At 46.5% G+C, this 19,048-nt stretch overlaps 1 protein-coding gene across 1 annotated transcript; it reads left to right on the forward strand.

Annotated features, from left to right (window-relative positions):
* Positions 1-1,355: 1,355 nt before the first annotated feature.
* Positions 1,356-15,879, forward strand: SDSL (serine dehydratase like). The gene is made up of 8 exons (XM_048513677.1): positions 1,356-1,595; positions 3,517-3,702; positions 4,148-4,187; positions 6,354-6,493; positions 7,137-7,225; positions 8,053-8,280; positions 11,008-11,132; positions 14,494-15,879. Exons 2-8 carry the CDS (start codon positions 3,535-3,537, stop codon positions 14,685-14,687), a joined length of 984 nt encoding a protein of 327 aa, XP_048369634.1. The 5' UTR covers positions 1,356-1,595; positions 3,517-3,534; the 3' UTR covers positions 14,688-15,879.
* Positions 15,880-19,048: the final 3,169 nt, after the last annotated feature.

The raw sequence follows: 19,048 nt of genomic DNA on the forward strand, positions 1-19,048 counted from the left end.
TTTTGTGTCTTTGTGCCGTCAAGCCTCTTCTGACGTAGGGTGACCCTGTGAATCAATGCCCTTCAGAACATCCTATTGTTAACAGCCTTGTTCTTGTCTTGCAAACCGAGGGCTGTGGATTCCTTTATAGAGTCGATCTGTCTCATGTTTGATTTTTCTCTTTTCCTGCTGCCTTCAACCTTTTGTTGCCAGTGACTCTCGTCTTCTCATTATGTGACCAAGGCACAACAGCCTCGGTTTAGTTATTTCAGCTTCTAGGGAAAGTTCAGGCTTGAAATAAGCTTGGTGACATAAAATCCAGAGGTCAGTAGAAAGCTTGTCAATGAAAAACCACACACGTTTGTAGCCTTTTTCTGACTGCTTCTCCAGGTGTGCCCTTTCAACTGTAAAGCAGTCACTTGGAAGATGCAAGAAGGCTTTTAGAAAGTCCCCTCTCCCCTTTTCGGTTCAGTTCAAGAATGACTAGCCCTCATACACTACAACCCACCCAGGTGACAGTGAGCAACCTAGCTACCTCTGCTCCTCCCAACATGCAAATTGAGTAGCTGTATTGCTTCTCCCAACAGCCTCAAAACTGCACATTCACCACATCAGGGGTGTCAAACATGTGGCCAGAGGGTCGGATCCAGCCCACAAGTCACTGAGGCAACTCCCACTTGCTCCCAATCTGGCCTGGTAACCTTAGAACATAAGAACATAAGAACAAGCCAGCTGGATCAGACCAGAGTCCATCTAGTCCAGCTCTCTGCTACTCGCAGTGGCCCACCAGGTGCCTTTGGAAGCTCACAGGCAGGATGTGAAAGCAATGGCCTTTTGCGGCTGTTGCTCCCGATCACCTGGTCTGTTGAGGCATTTGCAATCTCAGATCAAAGAGGATCAAGATTGGTAGCCATAAATCGGCTTCTCCTCCATAAATCTGTCCAAGCCCCTTTTAAAGCAACCTTCACTTGCTCCTCGGTGTGCTGGCCAGTACAAGCACCCACCCCATTCCCAATCTGGCCTGGCAAACTGCCACCCCCCTCCCGTGCCCATCTGAGCTGGTGAGCCCTTGGCAGGCTTGCCAGCTGAGGCAGCCATCCCTGCCAGGACCCGGCCTCACCAAGTCACATTTATGTCATATCCAGCCCTCGCAGCAAATCAGTTCGACATCCCTACACTATACCAGGGGAAGGCTTAATTTTAAGAGAGCCAAGTTCTCTAAAATGTGGATCTCCTTGGGTTTTACAAGAGCCTGTCACAGAATCTATTTTGATGTACAAGCTGCAGACCTATCTGTTGTGTTCGGGTTTGTCGTTGTGCTTACTCAACTTCCTTACCCCCCACTGAAAGAATGTGATTGTGACTGAACGGTAACATTATCTTTTTTTCTTGGCTTTTGTTTGCATTCTTCTGAGGGCCAACTTGAAACACCAGCCAAGGTTTCTAGGATATTCAGACTGAAGAATGATTTCCTAAGTGGCAGCCCTTCCCTCCTCTGAACGTCATCCTTGGCAACTTTCCCTGTCCCCTCCTCCAGGTCAAACATTGCTCCACAGCTGAGAACTGCTGCCGCTTTTCGGGAGAGACAGATAGCTCTTCAGACTAGGAGAGAAAAGGTAACCATTTCTCATTGAGTTTGGAAGCAGAAACCCGAGAGAGGTGCTTGTGTGTGTCATCTGTGTGACAGTCGACGTTTCTGGGATCCTGCCAGGAGAGAACTCTGCTGGTAGCCTGGCTTTGCATTGCATAAAAGAGGGCTTTGGTACTCTCAGTTCTTTTTCTTTTTTTTAGTGGCTGCGAGAAACTTTTTCTCTTTTGGGGCAAATGTAAGATACAGTACAACAAACAGCCAGGAAGGCATTTTGGTATTTTAGTCTAGTCAGATCATTTTGTATTTTGGGTTTGTTGCCACATTTCCACATAACAACCCTTCTGTTGTTTTCTCCCCCAATGATAATATAAGAGTTTGGATTTATACCCAACCTTTCTCTCCTGTAAGGAGACTCAAGGTGGCTTACAAGCTCCTTTCTCTTTCTTTCCCCCCCAACAGACACCTTGTGAGGTAGGTCGGGCTGAGAGAGTTCAGAAGAACTGTGACTATCCCAAGGTCAGCCAACAGGGATATAGGAGTGCGGAAACACATCTGGTTCACCAGATAAACCTCTGCCACTCAGATGGGGGAGTGGGGAATCAAACCTGGTTCTCCAGATTAGAATCCACTTGCTCTTAACCACTACACCACGCTGGCTCTCCTTTGATATTATGTTGGAAAGTGTCATTAAGTCACAACTGACTTACGATGACGCTGCAGAGTTTTCAAGGCAAGAGACATGCAAAGGTTGATTTTCTTTAGATATTGACCCTGGACTTAGCTTCCAATATCTGAGGAGGTTGGGCATGCCTGAGCCACCCAGATCACATTGATTTCATTTAACAGAACTCAAAAATGGATAACTGAGGTCATCTTGTGCCTTTGAGAAGGTTCTAGCTATCTGCAGAGGTAGTGTTCTTACATTAATTCTTCTTGTGGATAACCCAAGGGGTGCATGGTTTGGTGGGGCGCCTCAGGAAGTGAAAGGCAAGCAGAAAAAGGTCTTGAGATGAATTTTATTAAGAGAATTCAGAACCACAAGGAGTGTTGTCAGTCACTACATCAGATGACCACAGCTTTGAAGATCTGCTTTAAAAAGAGTCAGATATATTTATGGACAATAGGGCTATTGACAGGATATTTGGCAGGATATCTAAAGGGAACCCTCATAAGCTGAAGAAGCAATATACTTCTAAGAAAACAGAAAAATAAAAAGAAGCCATGCTGGATTAGACTAAATGTCCATTCAATGGCTTGTTTCTCCCAGAAGCCTCCCAGATGCCTCCAAAAAGCCCACTGGCAGGTTACAGAGATAAGAGCTGTCTCCTGCTAATGCTCCTAGCAACTGACTTGCTTATTTATTTGTTTTATTTGTTTGTTTGTTGGTTTGATTTCATACCCCATTCTCCCTGGCCAGAGCGGGGCTTAGGGTGGCTAACACATATGTCAGAAACACAATCATAAAAACAGAATCAATAAGTTAATAATTAAAACATTCCCACGATATAAACTATGGTGATTTGAACCGTCTTATCCACATCATATTCCCAGAACTCTCATCATAATTTCACAGGGTCTTATAGGTGAGGAAAGGGGGAGGCACACTAGCCCAGGGGCCAAGATGACATATGGACCAGCATAAAGGCCTGGCAGACTGTAGCATACGTCTGTGAGCATTCACCCATAACAACAATGGCTGTGGATTCTCCTCCATGAATATGTCCAATTTCTCTTTCAAGTCATCTACACTATTGACTCCTGTGGCAGTGAGTTCTAAAGTCTTCACAACCAGTTTGGGGTGGGTGTGTTTTTGTGTGTGGCATTATTACCTTCATGTTTTGCTTGGGAGTTTCCAAAAAAAATCTGTCTGTCTGCAGTTCAAACAGGATGTTGGACTGAGCGTGCCATTGGTTCATTCTTAGCTTCTGAATCTTTCTGCTTTTCAGACACTCTCCGAAGTATCGATGGAGGCCACATTTGTTGGTAATGAAAGACCCTTCCATGTCGTTACTCCTGTTTTGGAGAGCATAGCTTTGTCCCAGGTGGCTGGTAGTAAGGTCTACATGAAAATGGAAAATGTGCAGCCCACGGGCTCCTTCAAGATCCGAGGCATTGGCTATTTCTTTCAGGAGGTAAGTGGCTCCAGGTATGCTGGTATCTACTGGCTTTCCGTAATGCTTATCCTGTGTCTGCTAAGAAAGGACAGCAGCTATGTAAACTCCTTAGGCAAAATGACTGACAGTTTTAGGGTTCGCTATTATCAATATGCAGACGATACGCAGCTAAATATATCCTTACCCTACTCTCCTGGTGTTGCCGTAGTTGCAATCTGGCTGCTGTGGTTAAAAAGATAACAGTGAATGAATTGAAACGAAACCCTAAAAAGACAAGACGCAATACTAGTTAGGAAGGTGGAGGTCAAGACCTTTTGCTCTGCACTGTTGATGAGGCTCAGAAAATCTTGCAGAGATACAGCAGGAAGACTCCCTTGTAGTTGAGTTCTCTGGGGTCACAGAACCCGTGAATTATTTAATGGGTTTATTTCTTGCTTCATGCTAACTCTTCTTTTTTTTTCAGATTGCCAAGCAGGGCTGCCAGCACTTTGTTTGCTCATCAGGTGAGTGCTTATCTTCCTTTTTGTCTCTTTTGTTCACTTACTTGCTAGTATAGGTGATGAATATCCAGCCGTTCACCAATCCTTACCATGTACTGGTTAGAGCAGTACAAGACAGGCCAATTGATAACCTGACTCCAAATAAAATTCCAGGCACATTTGTGCATGCTTTGGTTGCCCTCTTTGAATCCCAGGCCCCTTCCGCACATGCAAAATAATGCATTTTCAAACTACTTTCACAACTGTTTGCAAGCGGATTTTGCCATTCCGCACAGCTTCAAAGAGCACTGAAAGCAGTTTGAAAGTGCATTATTCTGCATGTGCAGAATGAGCCATAGAGTTGGAAGAGACCCCAAGGGCCATGAGGTCCAACCCCCTGCAATGCAGGAACACACAATCAACGTACTCCTGTCAGATGGTCATCCAGCCTCTCTTTTAACACTTCCAAAGAAGGGGACTCCACCACACTCCAAGGTAGTACATTCCTGCCTTTAAATTGCTGTATTTACTATCAATGTGGTTGATGGAAATTTGCATCTTATGGATTCTCTATAGTGTTTTCAGAGCAAGAGACATTCAGAGGTGGTTTGCAATTCCCTGTTTAGCAACCCTGGCCTTCTTTAGTGGTCTCCCATCCATAATAATAGTAATAATAAAGGGACTTCCAGTGGAATGGTGTTTCACGCTGGTTGCACCTCTGAGTACTTCCAGACTACACGTTGCTGATAGGGGCTATTTTTGCTGGCTGCAGAACAAATTTTTTCTTAGCTCTCAGCTCCCTAAATATTGGGGACGTTAAATTTGACAGGTGGACTGGAAGGGTCTGGATTTTGGACCCACTAGTTCTGAAAAAAATCAGAATCAGCACAATGAGGTGCTGAGCTCCTGGAAACAGCCTCTCTTTTATCTTTGCTTTAAAAACAAACAAACAAACAAACCCATAACAACAACAACAACAACTATGATCAGGGGTGACCATCCTTGTAAGTTGGCCTGGACCATCAAGATCTCCATCAAGCTAATGATCTCCATCAAGATCAGGGCTAATTATACTTCCCCCAATCAGGGGAGTATTATCAGGGAGCTGATGGGGCAGGAAATTATTTTAGAAAAGCCTGTGATTTTTGGATCTGGGAGGGAAACACTGGAGAGCCATTATTGGTAGTGGTTAAAGCTTTTGGGCAGGATCTGGGAGATCCACATTTGAATCCCACAAGCCAAGTTCCACCCAAACACTTCCTGATTGGTTCCCCACCCTGAGACATGGACAATATATACCTCACTAAACATTCTCTTCTCACTGGACACAGTGTGTAACAGACTTTTCTCTGTGATACACCTCTGAAGATGCCAGCCACAGATGCAGGTGAAACATTAGGAACAAGACCCACCAGACCACGGCCACACAGCCTGAAAAACCCACCACAACCAGTTGAGTCTGGCCGTGAAAAACTTTGACAATACCTTGCTGGGTGACTTTGGACCAGTCACACATTCTCAATCTAATTCTGTTCTGCAGTTTGCTGTCAATGTTTTTTTTTTAATGGGCATATGGCCCATCAGTTGTTACACTCAAACTATGGACTTTCTCAGGGGTCCTAGAAGTCAAATCTCTGAGCAGGAGGTCAGTGAACTCATCTCTAGCACACATGCTTAGATCAAGTGCTAAGCTCACCATTTTCAAATGCTGGTGGGTCTCCCCGTAGGATGATGGAGTTGGATCCCGTGAATCCATTTTGCTAAACAGTGGGGGGAAAGGAGCGTTGCTCAGAGAAATGACCCTTTTGTGCTGGAAGAAGGCAGCTTGTGCCAGAGAAAGAATCTGCCCATAGGTGGAACAGATTCATAGGATCAACAATGTGGCAGCTTTTCTTAGCTTCTAAAACAGGGCACTATATGCTGTTGCAAAGAAAATCAGTTCAGCGTATAGAAAATAGGTTATTTTCCTGAGCTTGGCTACTCCAAGTCAAGCTAAAAAGGTGGCCAGTCCCTGGAACTGAACTTTTAGCAAAGAGTAAGGGAGGAGGAGGGTAGAGCTTGGCTAGCATTTCTGTATAAAAATAGAGGGAATTATGAACCGATTTCTATTTTCCTCTGTGAAATGACATAGAGCGGAAGATTCGGGAGAAATGCTTTCCCCTCTCTCTCTCTTCCCCCCGTCTCTTGTAGGTGGTAACGCTGGCCTTGCTGCAGCTTATGCTGCCCGAAAACTTGGTGTCCCGGCCACCATCGTCGTGCCAGAATCTTCTCCTCCATCCACAGTGAAAATGCTGAATAAATTGGGAGCAGAGGTGGAGATATTTGGGAAGGTAAAGGGAGCAGAAGTAGAGCAAACCGTGTTGGATTCAAGGGTAGTTTGGAGAAGGCAGGAGAGGTGTTCCCGTTAAAGGGATATCGTGCTCTCCTCGTGCCCCCCCCCCCAGGTTCCACCCGTGGAAACAGGAACTTAGAAGTGACCAAAACGAGAATGTGGGAAACTCCATCCTTAAACCAAGACTGCTGGTGTGCCAGATCTGCTGCACAGCTGCTGCCCTCAGCCCTGTGAAAGTGTTCTAGTGTGGTGTAGTGGTTAAGAGCAGGTGGATTCTAATCTGGAGAACCGGGTTTGATTCCCCGCTCCCCCACCTGAGTGGCAGAGGCTTATCTGGTGAACCAGATGTGTTTCTGCACTCCTACATTCCTGCTGGGTGACCTTGGGCTAGTCACAGTTCTCTCAGAACTCTCTCAGCCCCACCTACCTCACAAGGTGTCTGTTGGGAGGAAAGAAAGAGAAAGGAGCTTTTAAGCCTTGAGTCTCCTTTCAGGAGAGAAAGGTGGGATATAAATCCCTCCTCCTCCTCCTCCTCCTCCTCCTGTGCTGCTGCTGCTGCTGCTGCTGCTACTCCTCCTCCTCCTCCTCCTTCTTCTTCTCCTTCTTCTTCTCCTTCTTCTTCTTCTTCTTCGTTTTGGCAGGTATGGGATGACGCCAATGAAAGATCCTTGGCTCTGGCCAAGAAAGATGGCTGGGTCAGCGTCCACCCCTTCGACCACCCATCAGTGTGGTGAGAACCCTTTTTACTTTTCCTTAACAAAGTAATTATGAGCTTAGGGTTTTATCGTTACAACAAGCTTGTTAGGTAGGCTGACCGGTCCCCCAGGGCCATCGATGGGGAATTGGGGTGGGATTGACTGATTCAGGTTGGGGAACTTCTGGAGATTTGGGAATGCATCCAAATGTACATAGGCTTCTGTATGCATAGTCTGAGACTTCCATTCTCCTGGTAATTGGGCTGCATCTATAGCAGCTTCCTAATCTATGTGCAATCTTTGCTCCTTAAAACAATCCCCTTTACTAGAGAGGGAGTTCAGCATTGACCTATTCTGGAGCTTTGTCTGTTATTGCTCTTCTGTTCTGGAACAAGCTGTCACTGGCTGCCACTCCTTGGCCCCTAATGCACATGCAGAATAATGCACTTTCGATCCACTTCCACAAGTGTTTGCAAGTGGATTTTGCTATTCCGCACAGTAAAATCCAGCTGCAAAGTGCATTGAAAGTGGATTGAAAGTGCATTATTCTGCATGTGCGGAAGGGGCCCTTGTGGTGTAGTGGTTAAGGATAGCAGACTCTAATCTGGAGAACAGGGTTTGATTCCTCATTCCTTCACATGAGTGGTGGACTCTGATATGGGGAACCAGGTTCCCCCCCCCCCCACTGCTACACTCGAAGCCTGCTGGCTGACTTGGGTTAGTCATAGTTCTCTCAGAACTCATCTAGATGACTCATCTCTGCCCCATCTTCCTCACAAGGTGCCTATTGTAGGAAGAAGGTACTGAAATGGGGGTTGAGAGGTGGCTTTTAAAAAATGTAGGATCCTTCTCGCCCTCTTAGGAAAGGTCACAGCAGCCTGGTCAAAGAGCTGAAGGACTCCCTGGATTCCAAGCCTGGAGTTATCATCCTGTCGGTGGGAGGAGGGGGGCTGCTGGCCGGCGTGGTGGCAGGTCTGCAGGAGGTGGGATGGCTGGACGTTCCCATCGTGGCCGTGGAGACCAGAGGGGCGGACAGTTTCAACGCAGCCATCCAGGCTGGGCGACTCGTCACTCTGCCCGATATAACCAGGTTGGTTGTTTGGGGACTGTAGTGGGTGGTCCTCTTACACTGAGTAAAAGATCTTGGTCACTGATCTTGGAAGTTAAGGCATACCTTTCACTGCCTTGCTAGGATGTCTGTCCTTGATGGTTTCTGGAACACAGTAGAGGAGACATCCTGCCCAAAATAGCCTTCCAATTTAAAATGAACACCAACAGCCATTAAACCCTGGAGGAAGACAGAGAGAGGGCCTTTCCCCACTTACCTTAAGCCCCGTGCTACTCTCCGAAAGTAGCGCGGGGTCACCCGGCACTCCCCACGACAGGGGCAGCGACACCGCAGATGCCCCGATGCTGCTGCTGTCATGCCCCCTCAGCGCGCGACATCCCTGGCGCTCTTTTAAATGGCGCCTTGTGATTATGCGTGGGGTCATGGGGATGCCCGGGCGCACGCCAGGGATGCCGCGCGCTGAGAGCAGCATGCGGCATAGGGGGGATTAAGGTAAGTGGGGAAAGGCCCAGAGAGATAATCTGGAGATGAAAGCCATAGCAATATGGGAGAGTTTTAACAGAAGATAAAAGGAGTTAGACAGCATTCCGCAATAAGCCATGAGTTCCAAGTTTCCCTATGCATCAGGGACAGCTGGCATCTTCTGTCCACTGCAGGGATGACTCAAATTCATCTCTTGTGTTTTAATCTGGAAACTCTCTTCGTCCAGTCAAACCTGGCAGTGATTTATCGCAACCTCGTAGGGATTACAAGAGATGAACAAAGGTGGCTTGCCTTTTCCTGTCTTCATAGCACCGTTGGTGGTCTCCCATCCAAATTCTAGGGCTGACCCTGCTTCGCTTCTGAGATCTGATGAGATCAGGCTAGCTTGGCCTATCTAGATCACACCATGTCAAACCTACAATTCTTTATTTCAGGATCACAGTGAGGCAGGTTTTCCCCATTAAATGCATAGACTGCATCAAGCGACCCTCTTGGAGTAGGAAGAAGGGAGTCACCACCCACAAGAACTTGTCCCTTTGCACCATCTTTCAAGCCTCAGTTGATGACCCCAGTAAACAGAGTAACCACCAGGAGGGAAGGTTTTCATTGAAATGTCGTCTGGTCTTTGGACTTGCCACTTTTCTAAGAGAGCAGCCGTGGCGTAGTGGTTAAGAGCAGGTGTACTCTAATCTGGAGGAACCAGGTTTGATTCCCCACTCTGCCACCTGAGATGTGGAGGCTTATCTGGGGAATTCAGATTAGCCTGTACACTGCAACACACGCCAGCTGGGTGACCTTGGGCTAGTCACAGTTCTTCTGAGTTCTCTCAGCCCCACCTACCTCACAGGCTGTTTGTTGTGAGGGGAGAAGGGAAAGGAGTTTGTAAGCCCCTTTGAATCTCCCTGCCGGAGAGAAAGGGGGGATATAAATCCAAACTCCTCCTCCTCCTCCTCCTCCTCCTCCTCCTCCTCCTCCTCCTCCTCCTCCTCCTCCTCCCTTCTACTTCTTCTTCTTCTTCTTCTTCTTCTTCTTCTTCTTCTTCTTCTTCTTCTTCTTCTTCTTCTTCTTTTTCTTCTTCTTCGTCTTCTTCTCCTCCTCCTCTTCCTCCTTGTCCTTCTTCTTCTTCTTCTTCTTCTTCTTCTTCTTCTTCTTCTTCTTCTTCTTCTTCTTCTTCTTCTTCTTCTTCTTCTTCTTCTTCTTCTTCTTCTTCTTCTTCTTCTTCTTCTTCTTCTTCTTCTTCTTCTTCTTCTTCTTCTTCTTCTTCTTCTTCTTCTTCTTCTTCTTCCACCAAGAACTGGGTATGCTTCATCAGATCCAAAGCCTTTGTAAATCAGCTCATGCCTTTCCAAAGTTAATTAAAAGAAGCTTAGCAGAATTGGAACCTGACCTAGATGGCCCACACTAGCTTGAGCTCATCAGATCTCAGAAGCTAAGCAGGGTTGGCCTGGTCAGTTCTTGGATGGGAGACCACTGAGGAAGTCCAGGGTTGTTGTGCAGAAGAAGGCAGTGGCAAACCACCTCTGTCAGTCAGTCTCTGGCCTTGAAAACCCTATGGGGTTGCCAGAAACTGGCTGTGACTTGGTGGCACTTCTCCTTACCACTGCCAGAATCTGAGCTGCTGGATCAAGTTGGAGCTTTTCCAAGGATTCCTGCTCATTTGAAAATGAATCAAGATAAACTTTGCTAAATCTGAGCTGCTGGATAGGTTGAGCCTCACCAGGAGACTTGGCAGGACTGTAGCCCATTAGCAGAAGCCAACATTAGACAGCAAGCTAAGCAGGAAATGTTTCCATTAGAGTTCACAGGCAACAAATAGTAACATTCAGTGAACTATTCATCCTTAAAGCATAACAAGATTTCCCCTTCACTGGGGGATTTGGGAACAAAAGATGAACAAATGTATGGGGAATTCACTAACTCACTCCATACCTGCCCAGTCCACAACTACTTTTAAATTGTTCACATATATATCTTCATCATTTAATGCCTCTGCTGCTGTTATTGGAGCACACTGGATTGGATGCAATGTGAGGTGATAAAAGAGAGCCCAATGGTTTAAGGCAGGTGATGGGCTATTCACACTTGCAATTCCATAGTCAGGTCTTTCCGTTGCCAGGTAATAGGCATGTCTACGTGACAGTCACCCACTCCTACGCCACATGGCCCACACCAGCTTGCTCTACAGATGTTTCATTTCACCGTGACCACAGTGCCTTCCTCCCTGAGCACTGGAGCAAACCTTCTTGTTCTTTGCTATCTGTGCAGTGTGGCAAAGTGCCTAGGAGCCAAGACGGTGGCACAACGGGCACTGGATTGTGCCAGCGAACATCCAATCATCTCATATGTACTGGAAGATGCAGAAGCTGTGAAAGCCGTGGAGCAGTTCCTGGGTATGTTTCTTCTTCCCATAGCAGCACAGCCAACAGTGATCTGGGCGCTGGCACCCAAGGTGGTGTAATAGATGCCATAGATAAAATGGCTGTTTGGGCCAAAAAAATCTGTCCTGGTTCCAAAATATTATCTACACTTCCCAAGGACCAGCTATGCTAATGCAACTATTATGGTTTTCCTCCCCAGCCCCTAGTCCTGGGAATTGTAGTTTAAGATGCCAGGGATTCTTTGCGTTCGATCCCTATCCTTTTAAAAACAGAACTACAACTCCCAGAGTTCCCTGGGCTGAGGAAAAGAAGGTTAAGTCGTAAGCCAACTGGACAGTGAGATGCAGTTTCTGTGAGCTGTGCAGTCAATTGCAACAGACTCTTAAAAGGAACACAGTGTCTCTTCCAGTATTCTCTGTGTTTCTGATAAATTAAGCACTCCCCCTCCCCACCAGAAGAAAAATTGGAGTCACACATCTTACAGCTCAGAAGGATTTACTTGTAATGTGAGTCAGAATGTGGTTAATCTACCCTCAAGGGATTACACATACTGCCACAAGTCAATAATCTGCATGGCAGGGGGTTGAACTTGTTGGTCCTTGTGGTCTCTTCCAACTCTATGATCTGAATGTGTCCACTTATTACAAAAAGATCCAGCACTGTGCCTCATGCAGAGGTGCAACTAACAACCTCTTCTGAAAGTTTATGAGTCTGTTAACATCTTTGCTCCAATTACTTCTCTGGAACTTAAAAAAAACACCCCAACAACCGGGAATCTTACCTGTTAGCTAGGTGCAGGATTGCATTAATATTTCATGAGGTCCCAAATGGAATAAGGAAAATGCATTGCAAATATTTGAAGGGAGGTCAGCCTCTGTTTTGTCCCTGCTGCTTAGGGCACAAATACCATCTCTAAGAAGTGGATGCAGTACAAATGATTAATCAGGTCGCTTTGGATATTGCTGCCTCTTCAGAGTCCTACTGGAAGCAGCTTACAATTTTAAAAGACCTGTGTTTTGAGCTGGAAGGAATAGAGAACTTCCTAAGCTTTCGATTTAGCTCCAAACTGTTAGAGAATTGCTGTGTAGGGCAGAAGTGCGTTGGTACATAATGCAGGCAGAATTGGTCCAGAAGCACACACCTGTGGGTGGATAGCTCCTCCTTGTGGCCAGAAGAGGTTCTTCTTTTTGCTCTCCTCTGTATATCACCCTCACATCCGTTTCTGAGTAAAAGCCTTCTTTGTATGTAGTGCTATTTATTTGGAAGCTGTGCTCTTTGCTGCTAGAGATCTACAACCTCCTGGCAAAACGAGGGGATCATTTGGAGATACAGCTGGGTTTGAGAACTGAATCATGCAGGATGGATCAGCATGCAGGATGGATCACTTCAGATCAACCGACAGATTCTTTGGTGTTAATCATCTGTATTGTGCTGTGGAAAGCCAGTATGGTATAGTGTTATTAATAAGGTTTTGCCATGTCTAACAAGGGAGAAAAGTTTTTAAGAGAAGCAAGATACTGTTAAGTGTATTAAGTCCTGCTCATACATAGCTGTCATTTTCTGAGGCTACCCAGTCATTTGCCTAGATTATTTTCATTCCAAACATAATGGCCAGGAGCTTTTGGTAAAAACATTCTTGGTTAATGGGCTGATCCAGCATTACACAAAGGGAAATTGGAAGCACATAAGCCACTAACGTAAGTCTTTACCCAAATAGAGGGCACTAGAATAAGCACTGAAGTGGGGAATGGTTACCTCTATTTTCAGGCAATGACTGTTGTTCTTGATGAATTATTAACCTATGATTACTGTTTTAATTGATTTAGTATTTTTTAGACTCATCTCGCACATTTCCTTGAGTCTGTCAGATGAGAAAGACACATTAAGAATTAAGTAGGCAAAGAAATACATGGTTAAGAAAGGAAGAAGTAATAGTTAATCTATTTCCAACTTTATTTTATTTTTTATTTATTTTTTATTTTTTTGAATTTTACCCCACCCATCCCCAAGGGGTTCAGGGCAGCAATACAACAGTATAAAACCGCCAACTAAAACAACAATAAAATCCCAAACATTATAAAAACACCAATGCACTAATACAACAGCACAAAAATCACTTAAGATAAACAAGATGGCGACTTAAAACCCCCGTAGGTCCGGAAATTCCTGGAGATTGGGAGTGAAACATGGGGAGGGCAGGGTTTGAGAAGGGGATTGTTTCCAGTAGGGTATCAAGTCATAGAGACCACCCTCCAAAGTGGCCATTTTCTCTAGGGTGCTGGCAGGGGCGTAACGAGGCAGCCCTGGGCAAACTGTAGCCCTGGGTAAAACCTGAGTTGGATGCCCCTGCATGGGCAGCCACTCTACCACGACCAAATTTTTTTTTGCACCAGGACATTGGTGCCTACAGGGGGTGAAGCTTTTAGACATATCAGCACCAAAATTTCAGCATATCATCAGGAGACTGTCCTTATGCTACTCCCCAAGTTTGGTGAGGTTTGGTTCAAGGAGTCCAAAGTTATGGACCTCCCCAAAGGGGATCTCCCAACCCCTGCATTGTTTCCAATGGGAGCTAACAGGGAGATGGGGGGCTACCCTTTTTTGAGGGGGTCCATAACTTTGGGTCCCCTAGACCAAACTGCACCAAACTGATTGGGGGTGCCCCTCATGACAGTCTCCTGATGATATGCTTGAAATTTTGGTGCTGATATATCCCATCAGAAATGCCCTCCCTGCAAGAACATCCCGAAATTCTGCCCAAGAATCTTTGTTCTGCATTGAGTTTTCTGCATTGCTGTCAATGGGGTTGCAGGCTGGGGGGGGGGCATATTTTTGAAGGCACAGTCTCAAAGCTTTCAGGGTCTCATCAAGAGAATGCCCTGATGATACCCCCCAGGTTTGGTGCAGTTTGGTTCAGGGGGGCCAAAGTTATGGACCCTCAAAACTGTAGCCCCCATCTCCTATTAGCTCCCATTGGAAACAATGGGGGATAGGGGCACCCCTTTTGGGAGTCCATAACTTTGGACTCTTCAAACCAAACCTCACCAAACTTGGGGTGGTAGCATGAGGACAGTCTCTTGATGATACGCTGAAATTTTGGTGCCGCTAGCCTAAAAACTGCACCCCCTGCAGGCCAAAAATGGAAAGCCACTAAAAATACCCAAAAATGAACCCAGCATTTTGATGCCCCCCACAAGGTGATGCCCTGAGCAGCTGCCCACCTTGCCCAATGGGCATTATGCCAGTGGGTGCTGGGAGATTAGCTGTAACTCTGGGAGGTCTCCAGGCCCCACCTGGCAGTTGGCAACCCTAAGAATCCCAACTCTCGTGGCTGGCTGTCATGATGTTGCTTTCTCATCCTTGGCTTTCCCAGATGATGAGCGGATGCTCGTGGAGCCTGCCTGTGGAGCCTCTCTGGCCCTGCTGTACTCCGGCCACATCCAGCGACTGCAAGACGAGGGTCGCTTGAGTCAGAACCTTGGCTCTATTGTTGTCATCGTGTGTGGGGGAAGCAGCATCCGGATGGATATGGTCCAGGACATGAAGAAACTGTTGGGGATCGAGTGAAGGCCAGAAGCTCTGGAATGGTCAGCAGATGCCCTCGGAATGAAAAGCTGCCCAGCAAGAAAACTTATGTCTCCTTGGAAATCCTATAGTTTCCACCCCCAGTGGTTTGATTGTCATTTGGGACTGGGAAGGAATCCACAATCTGCCTCCCACAATTCAGATTTATGCAGCGGCAGAGCCTCATGGGGACATGTGGGGTCATATGTCCTCAGGCGCATGCCAGCTGGTCACGTGGTGGGCGGAGAATCGCCCCCAGGCCCCTCCCCTCGGCCCCACCCCGCCAGGCTGCTCCTTTGGCCGGCAGGGGCCAACTGAAGAAGCAGCCTGGCATGGTGGGACCGAGGGGTACCCGGTGGCAGCTTAGCCAGGTAAGTGGGGCGCAGGGGGTGGGGGCGCCCAGAGCAGGTTTTGCCCTGGGTGCCATTCCCCACCCCTACGCCCCTGGATTTATGAATAATCCCCTTAATGTGTAAACAAGCCATCAAGATCCAGTACGATATCAATCCTAATCTTTAGCCCACTCCCATCTACCAAGTATGCCAGTTGCAACCGAAATACCTTGTAGCTGAGTCTCTGCCCCACCCCTTTCTTGCAGGTAACTTTAAAGCTTGTGTTGGCCCAGAGGCACGAGCCAAAAGACAACTGCCAAAGGGCTTTTGGTGCCGAGCCTTGTAGTTTGGAGCTGGGGGGGGGAGGTCTTCTGAGAAAGAGAAAGCAGCCCTGCGCTTGGAGGCCTGTGTCACCTTCTCCATGCAAAGATGACTGTCAGAATCGAGTGGAAATTAGGAGAAGGGGCCGCCTAGTGAATGACTTTGTTTTGCCCCTCAAAAGTGTAACCCCCCAAGACTTGTAGACTCTCAGGAGGGCTTTGTGGCCACTGTTAAAAATGATTGTTGTAATGGTTACAGAGTCACACTGGAGAGATCCAGGCACAGATGGACAATCTGGCCTAACGTCTACTGATTGACTCAAGGCCTCGCACTTTCATCCTAACCCACCTCACAGGGTTGTTGTGAGGATGAAACGAAGGAGAGGAGAACTTTGTGTGCTGTCTTAAACTTCTTGAAAGAACAGTGGGAGGAGGAGGAGGAAGAGGAGAAGGAGTTTGGATTTATACCCCACCTTTCTCTCCTATAAGGAGTCGCAAAGCAGCTTATAAATGCCTTCCCTTCCTCTCCTCACAACTGACACCCTGGCCCCTTCCGCACACGCAAAATAATGCGTTTTCAAACCACTTTCACAACTGTTTGCAAGTGGATTTTGCCATTCTGCACAGCTTCAAAGAGCACTGAAAGCAGTTTGAAAGTGCATTATTCTGCATGTGCGGAATGAACTCCTGTGAGGTAGGTGGAGCTGAGAGAATTTGGAGAAAACTGTGACCAGCTTGTGATCACCCACAGACATAATGCGGAGGAGTGGGGAATCAAACCCAGTTCTCCAAATTAAAGTCCACCACTCTTAACCACTGCACTGCGCTGGTGGGGTGACAGATCGAACTATTGGCTTGATTGGGTCCTTTCTGTGTTCATTCCTTGCAATGGATGAAGACGAAGCAGATCTGGAAAGGGGCTAAACGAAGCAGCTGTCTATTAACTAAATAACTAAATAATTCCCTTTTCAGGTTCTGGGCTCTTCTTCAGAGGCAAATGGTCGCTTCTGGTCTCTTAGAGGAGACATTCCTTTTCCTTTTGAAAGTCCTCGGTTCCCCAGCTTTACAATAAGCGTAATAATAGTCCCTGACATCCCAGGGGCTGTGGGAAGGAGGAGAAAGGTTCAAGAGGTGCTGTAGAACTTATTATAACTAATAAAATCCCTTGGCTTCTAATTCGTCTGACTCATAATTTGGGTAATAAAATGCACATGTCATGGGACAAAGTCCTACTCTCTTTGACCGAGGCAATATAGACTGAGGCAACCGAAGCGTGTGCCGCTTGAGACTGCTGGTACAGGGTGTGCCGCTCCAGATGTAATAACTTCCTACTTATTTCTTTTTAATTGCCTCAAAGGTTCAATTCAGTCCTGTTCTCTGCAGCACTAGGTTTTTGCTTACAGGGAATTGTTTACCTGGAGAACATTATTTTTTTAAAATCCGAAGTGATACCATCCATTCTAATATATTAGGGCTCTGTCATCCCATAACTACTTCCTTGTGTGCACATAGACTAGACCTCCTCTGTCTATGCCTTGCCCTGACAAACTAGTTTTCTACATGAGGGGATTTTATACTGTGAAAAAAAAAATTGTGCGAGCCTTTACCTCTGCAGCCTGATGCTGAACTACTGCCCGGGGAAAGTTTAGATTTTGCTGATTACATGAAAAGTGTCTTGGAAGGCTCTTCAGATGTCCAAAGCCGCATTCCGCTTCAAGCACCTCGTAGCAGGATTTAGTCCCTATTGATCCAGGTCAACATAAACCCATCTCCTTTTGGGGGTTATTATTTTTATTCCTTTGCAGAGCTTTTGTTTCCCTCGGATGAGTCACATCTTGTTTCCCTCACCTATTTGTGAAGCCGCCATTGTTTGGCGTGTGAAACCACAGGCTAGCGGCAGCTGTTACCTATCGCTTCTGGTTTGCGGAGCACGCTGGTGCCAAAGCTTGTGGGGCGGGGAGCACTGGTCCTCAGCGCATCACGCTTCTGCCGAGGAGACAGCTGCCCCTTTCCCAGAGAGGTGGATGAAAAGCACATTCTCTTTGTACTTAAAGCACTGGCTGCAGTATCAGGGTAAACTAAACCTGCCAGGCCTTTGGCAAGGAGCGGCGGGAGGTGGGGGGGACGGGGAACGCAGGCTGCTTTTGAGGGTGGAGGTCAGAGGTCAGCAGCCTTTTATAATTAAAGAGTCGCTCCATGCCATCATTCAGGGCAAGAGAGCAGCAGCGATCCTGTATAAGGAAATCTGCTCACACATAACCGAAAACGCACAGCATTATTGATACTTGGTGCATCAATAATGATTAATAATGCCCAAATGCTCTGCAGCTCAAAGCCTGAGAGTCCTCTGTTAAGAAGCAGCACGCATGAGGTTTCCCCATAGCTAATCAATATACACAGGTGTACCCTGTGCAATTGTTTTAGTGCTCGGGTTCCAGTTTGCACTTTGATTACTGGCAGCAGTTTCCCTCTGTCATTTCTGTTTCTGTAAAGAAAAGCGATGCTCCCGTAAAAAAATTAAAATCTTTGCCTGCCATTCCTTTTGCATACTGGTTGTTCCAGCACCCTACCTACCCTCTCCAATAAACCTGGAAGATGTCATTTTCTGTATTAAAGAGCTACATTTGGTTCTGTATGGAGCTCCATATACCTCGAGGGGCATTGTTTGCAGAACCTTGAGGCGAATTGTTTGCGGAACCTTCATGCAGGCAGACAACTCTTTGTTAATAGATCTAGCAGATAACAATCAAGGCAAACCGTCTGCATCCAGAGACTGTCTGTCGGCTATTTTTGGCTCCTTTTTATTTGTCTACATTTTCATAGGAGCCTTTTTCATTTCAGCCAGCACCCCCGACTCATCTGTTTTGCTTAGCGCCGAGACACTATATGCGCAACTGCCTCAAACATAACATTAAAGATTGCATCGGTTTACCAGGAGAAAATTCAGCACGAGGGAACATGAAATATTAAGGCGTGCCAATTTGATTCGCAGAAGAGAAAAGCAAAAATGAAAAGGGGATTTTAAAATCGAAATAGGGGTTGCAAACTCCAGTAATATCACCCCAATCCCTCTTTCTTACATTCACACTAAGCTTGGGAGTGTGTTTGTGTATGTGTGTAAAGTGCTATCGAGTCTCAGTTGACTTATGGTGACCCCATGCAGGGGTCTGCAACCTGCAGCTCTCCAGATGCTCATGGACTACAATTCCCATCAGCCCTTGCCAGCATGGCCAATTGGGCTTTCAAGGCAAGTAACAAAGGCAAGTAACGAATGGTTTGCCACTACCATCCTCTGCAGAGCCTCCTTAGGGTCCGTCATCCGAGTATCAACACTGCTTAGCTTTTCCGATCTGACAAGATCAAGCTTTACTATACCTTTCTGTACCCCAAGGTAAGCTTATAGAAAGTTAAATAATGAATACAATATCCATTACGAACAAGCAAACGACAGCTGCAGCCACATAAATAACCCATTTACAATAATACCTACAATAATACCAACACTGTCAGTAAAATCAAACAGTTCAAAATGCCTAGTGGAAAATCCCCTTGTCCTGTCCTAATTGTAGATAGAAAACCTACTTGAATGGAAGGTTTTGACTCACATAGTGAGTAAAGTGATCGCTTTCCTTCCTTCTGCAAGGAGTGGGTGAGAACCAGTGAGATGAAGATAGTCAGACCAGGAAACGGGGGCTCAGAATTCAGGTCCCTG

This window comes from Sphaerodactylus townsendi, linkage group LG13, assembly GCF_021028975.2.
Source record: "Sphaerodactylus townsendi isolate TG3544 linkage group LG13, MPM_Stown_v2.3, whole genome shotgun sequence".
Taxonomy (NCBI): domain Eukaryota; kingdom Metazoa; phylum Chordata; class Lepidosauria; order Squamata; family Sphaerodactylidae; genus Sphaerodactylus; species Sphaerodactylus townsendi.

Excerpts from the sequence above, each read along its gene's own strand:
- SDSL (XM_048513677.1), top strand. The coding sequence starts at position 3,535 with ATGGAGGCCACATTTGTTGGTAATGAAAGACCCTTCCATGTCGTTACT. Across the intron at positions 4,188-6,353 it reads GCACTTTGTTTGCTCATCAG|GTGGTAACGCTGGCCTTGCT; the intron begins GTGAGTGCTTAT and ends CGTCTCTTGTAG. Across the intron at positions 8,281-11,007 it reads ACTCTGCCCGATATAACCAG|TGTGGCAAAGTGCCTAGGAG; the intron begins GTTGGTTGTTTG and ends CTATCTGTGCAG.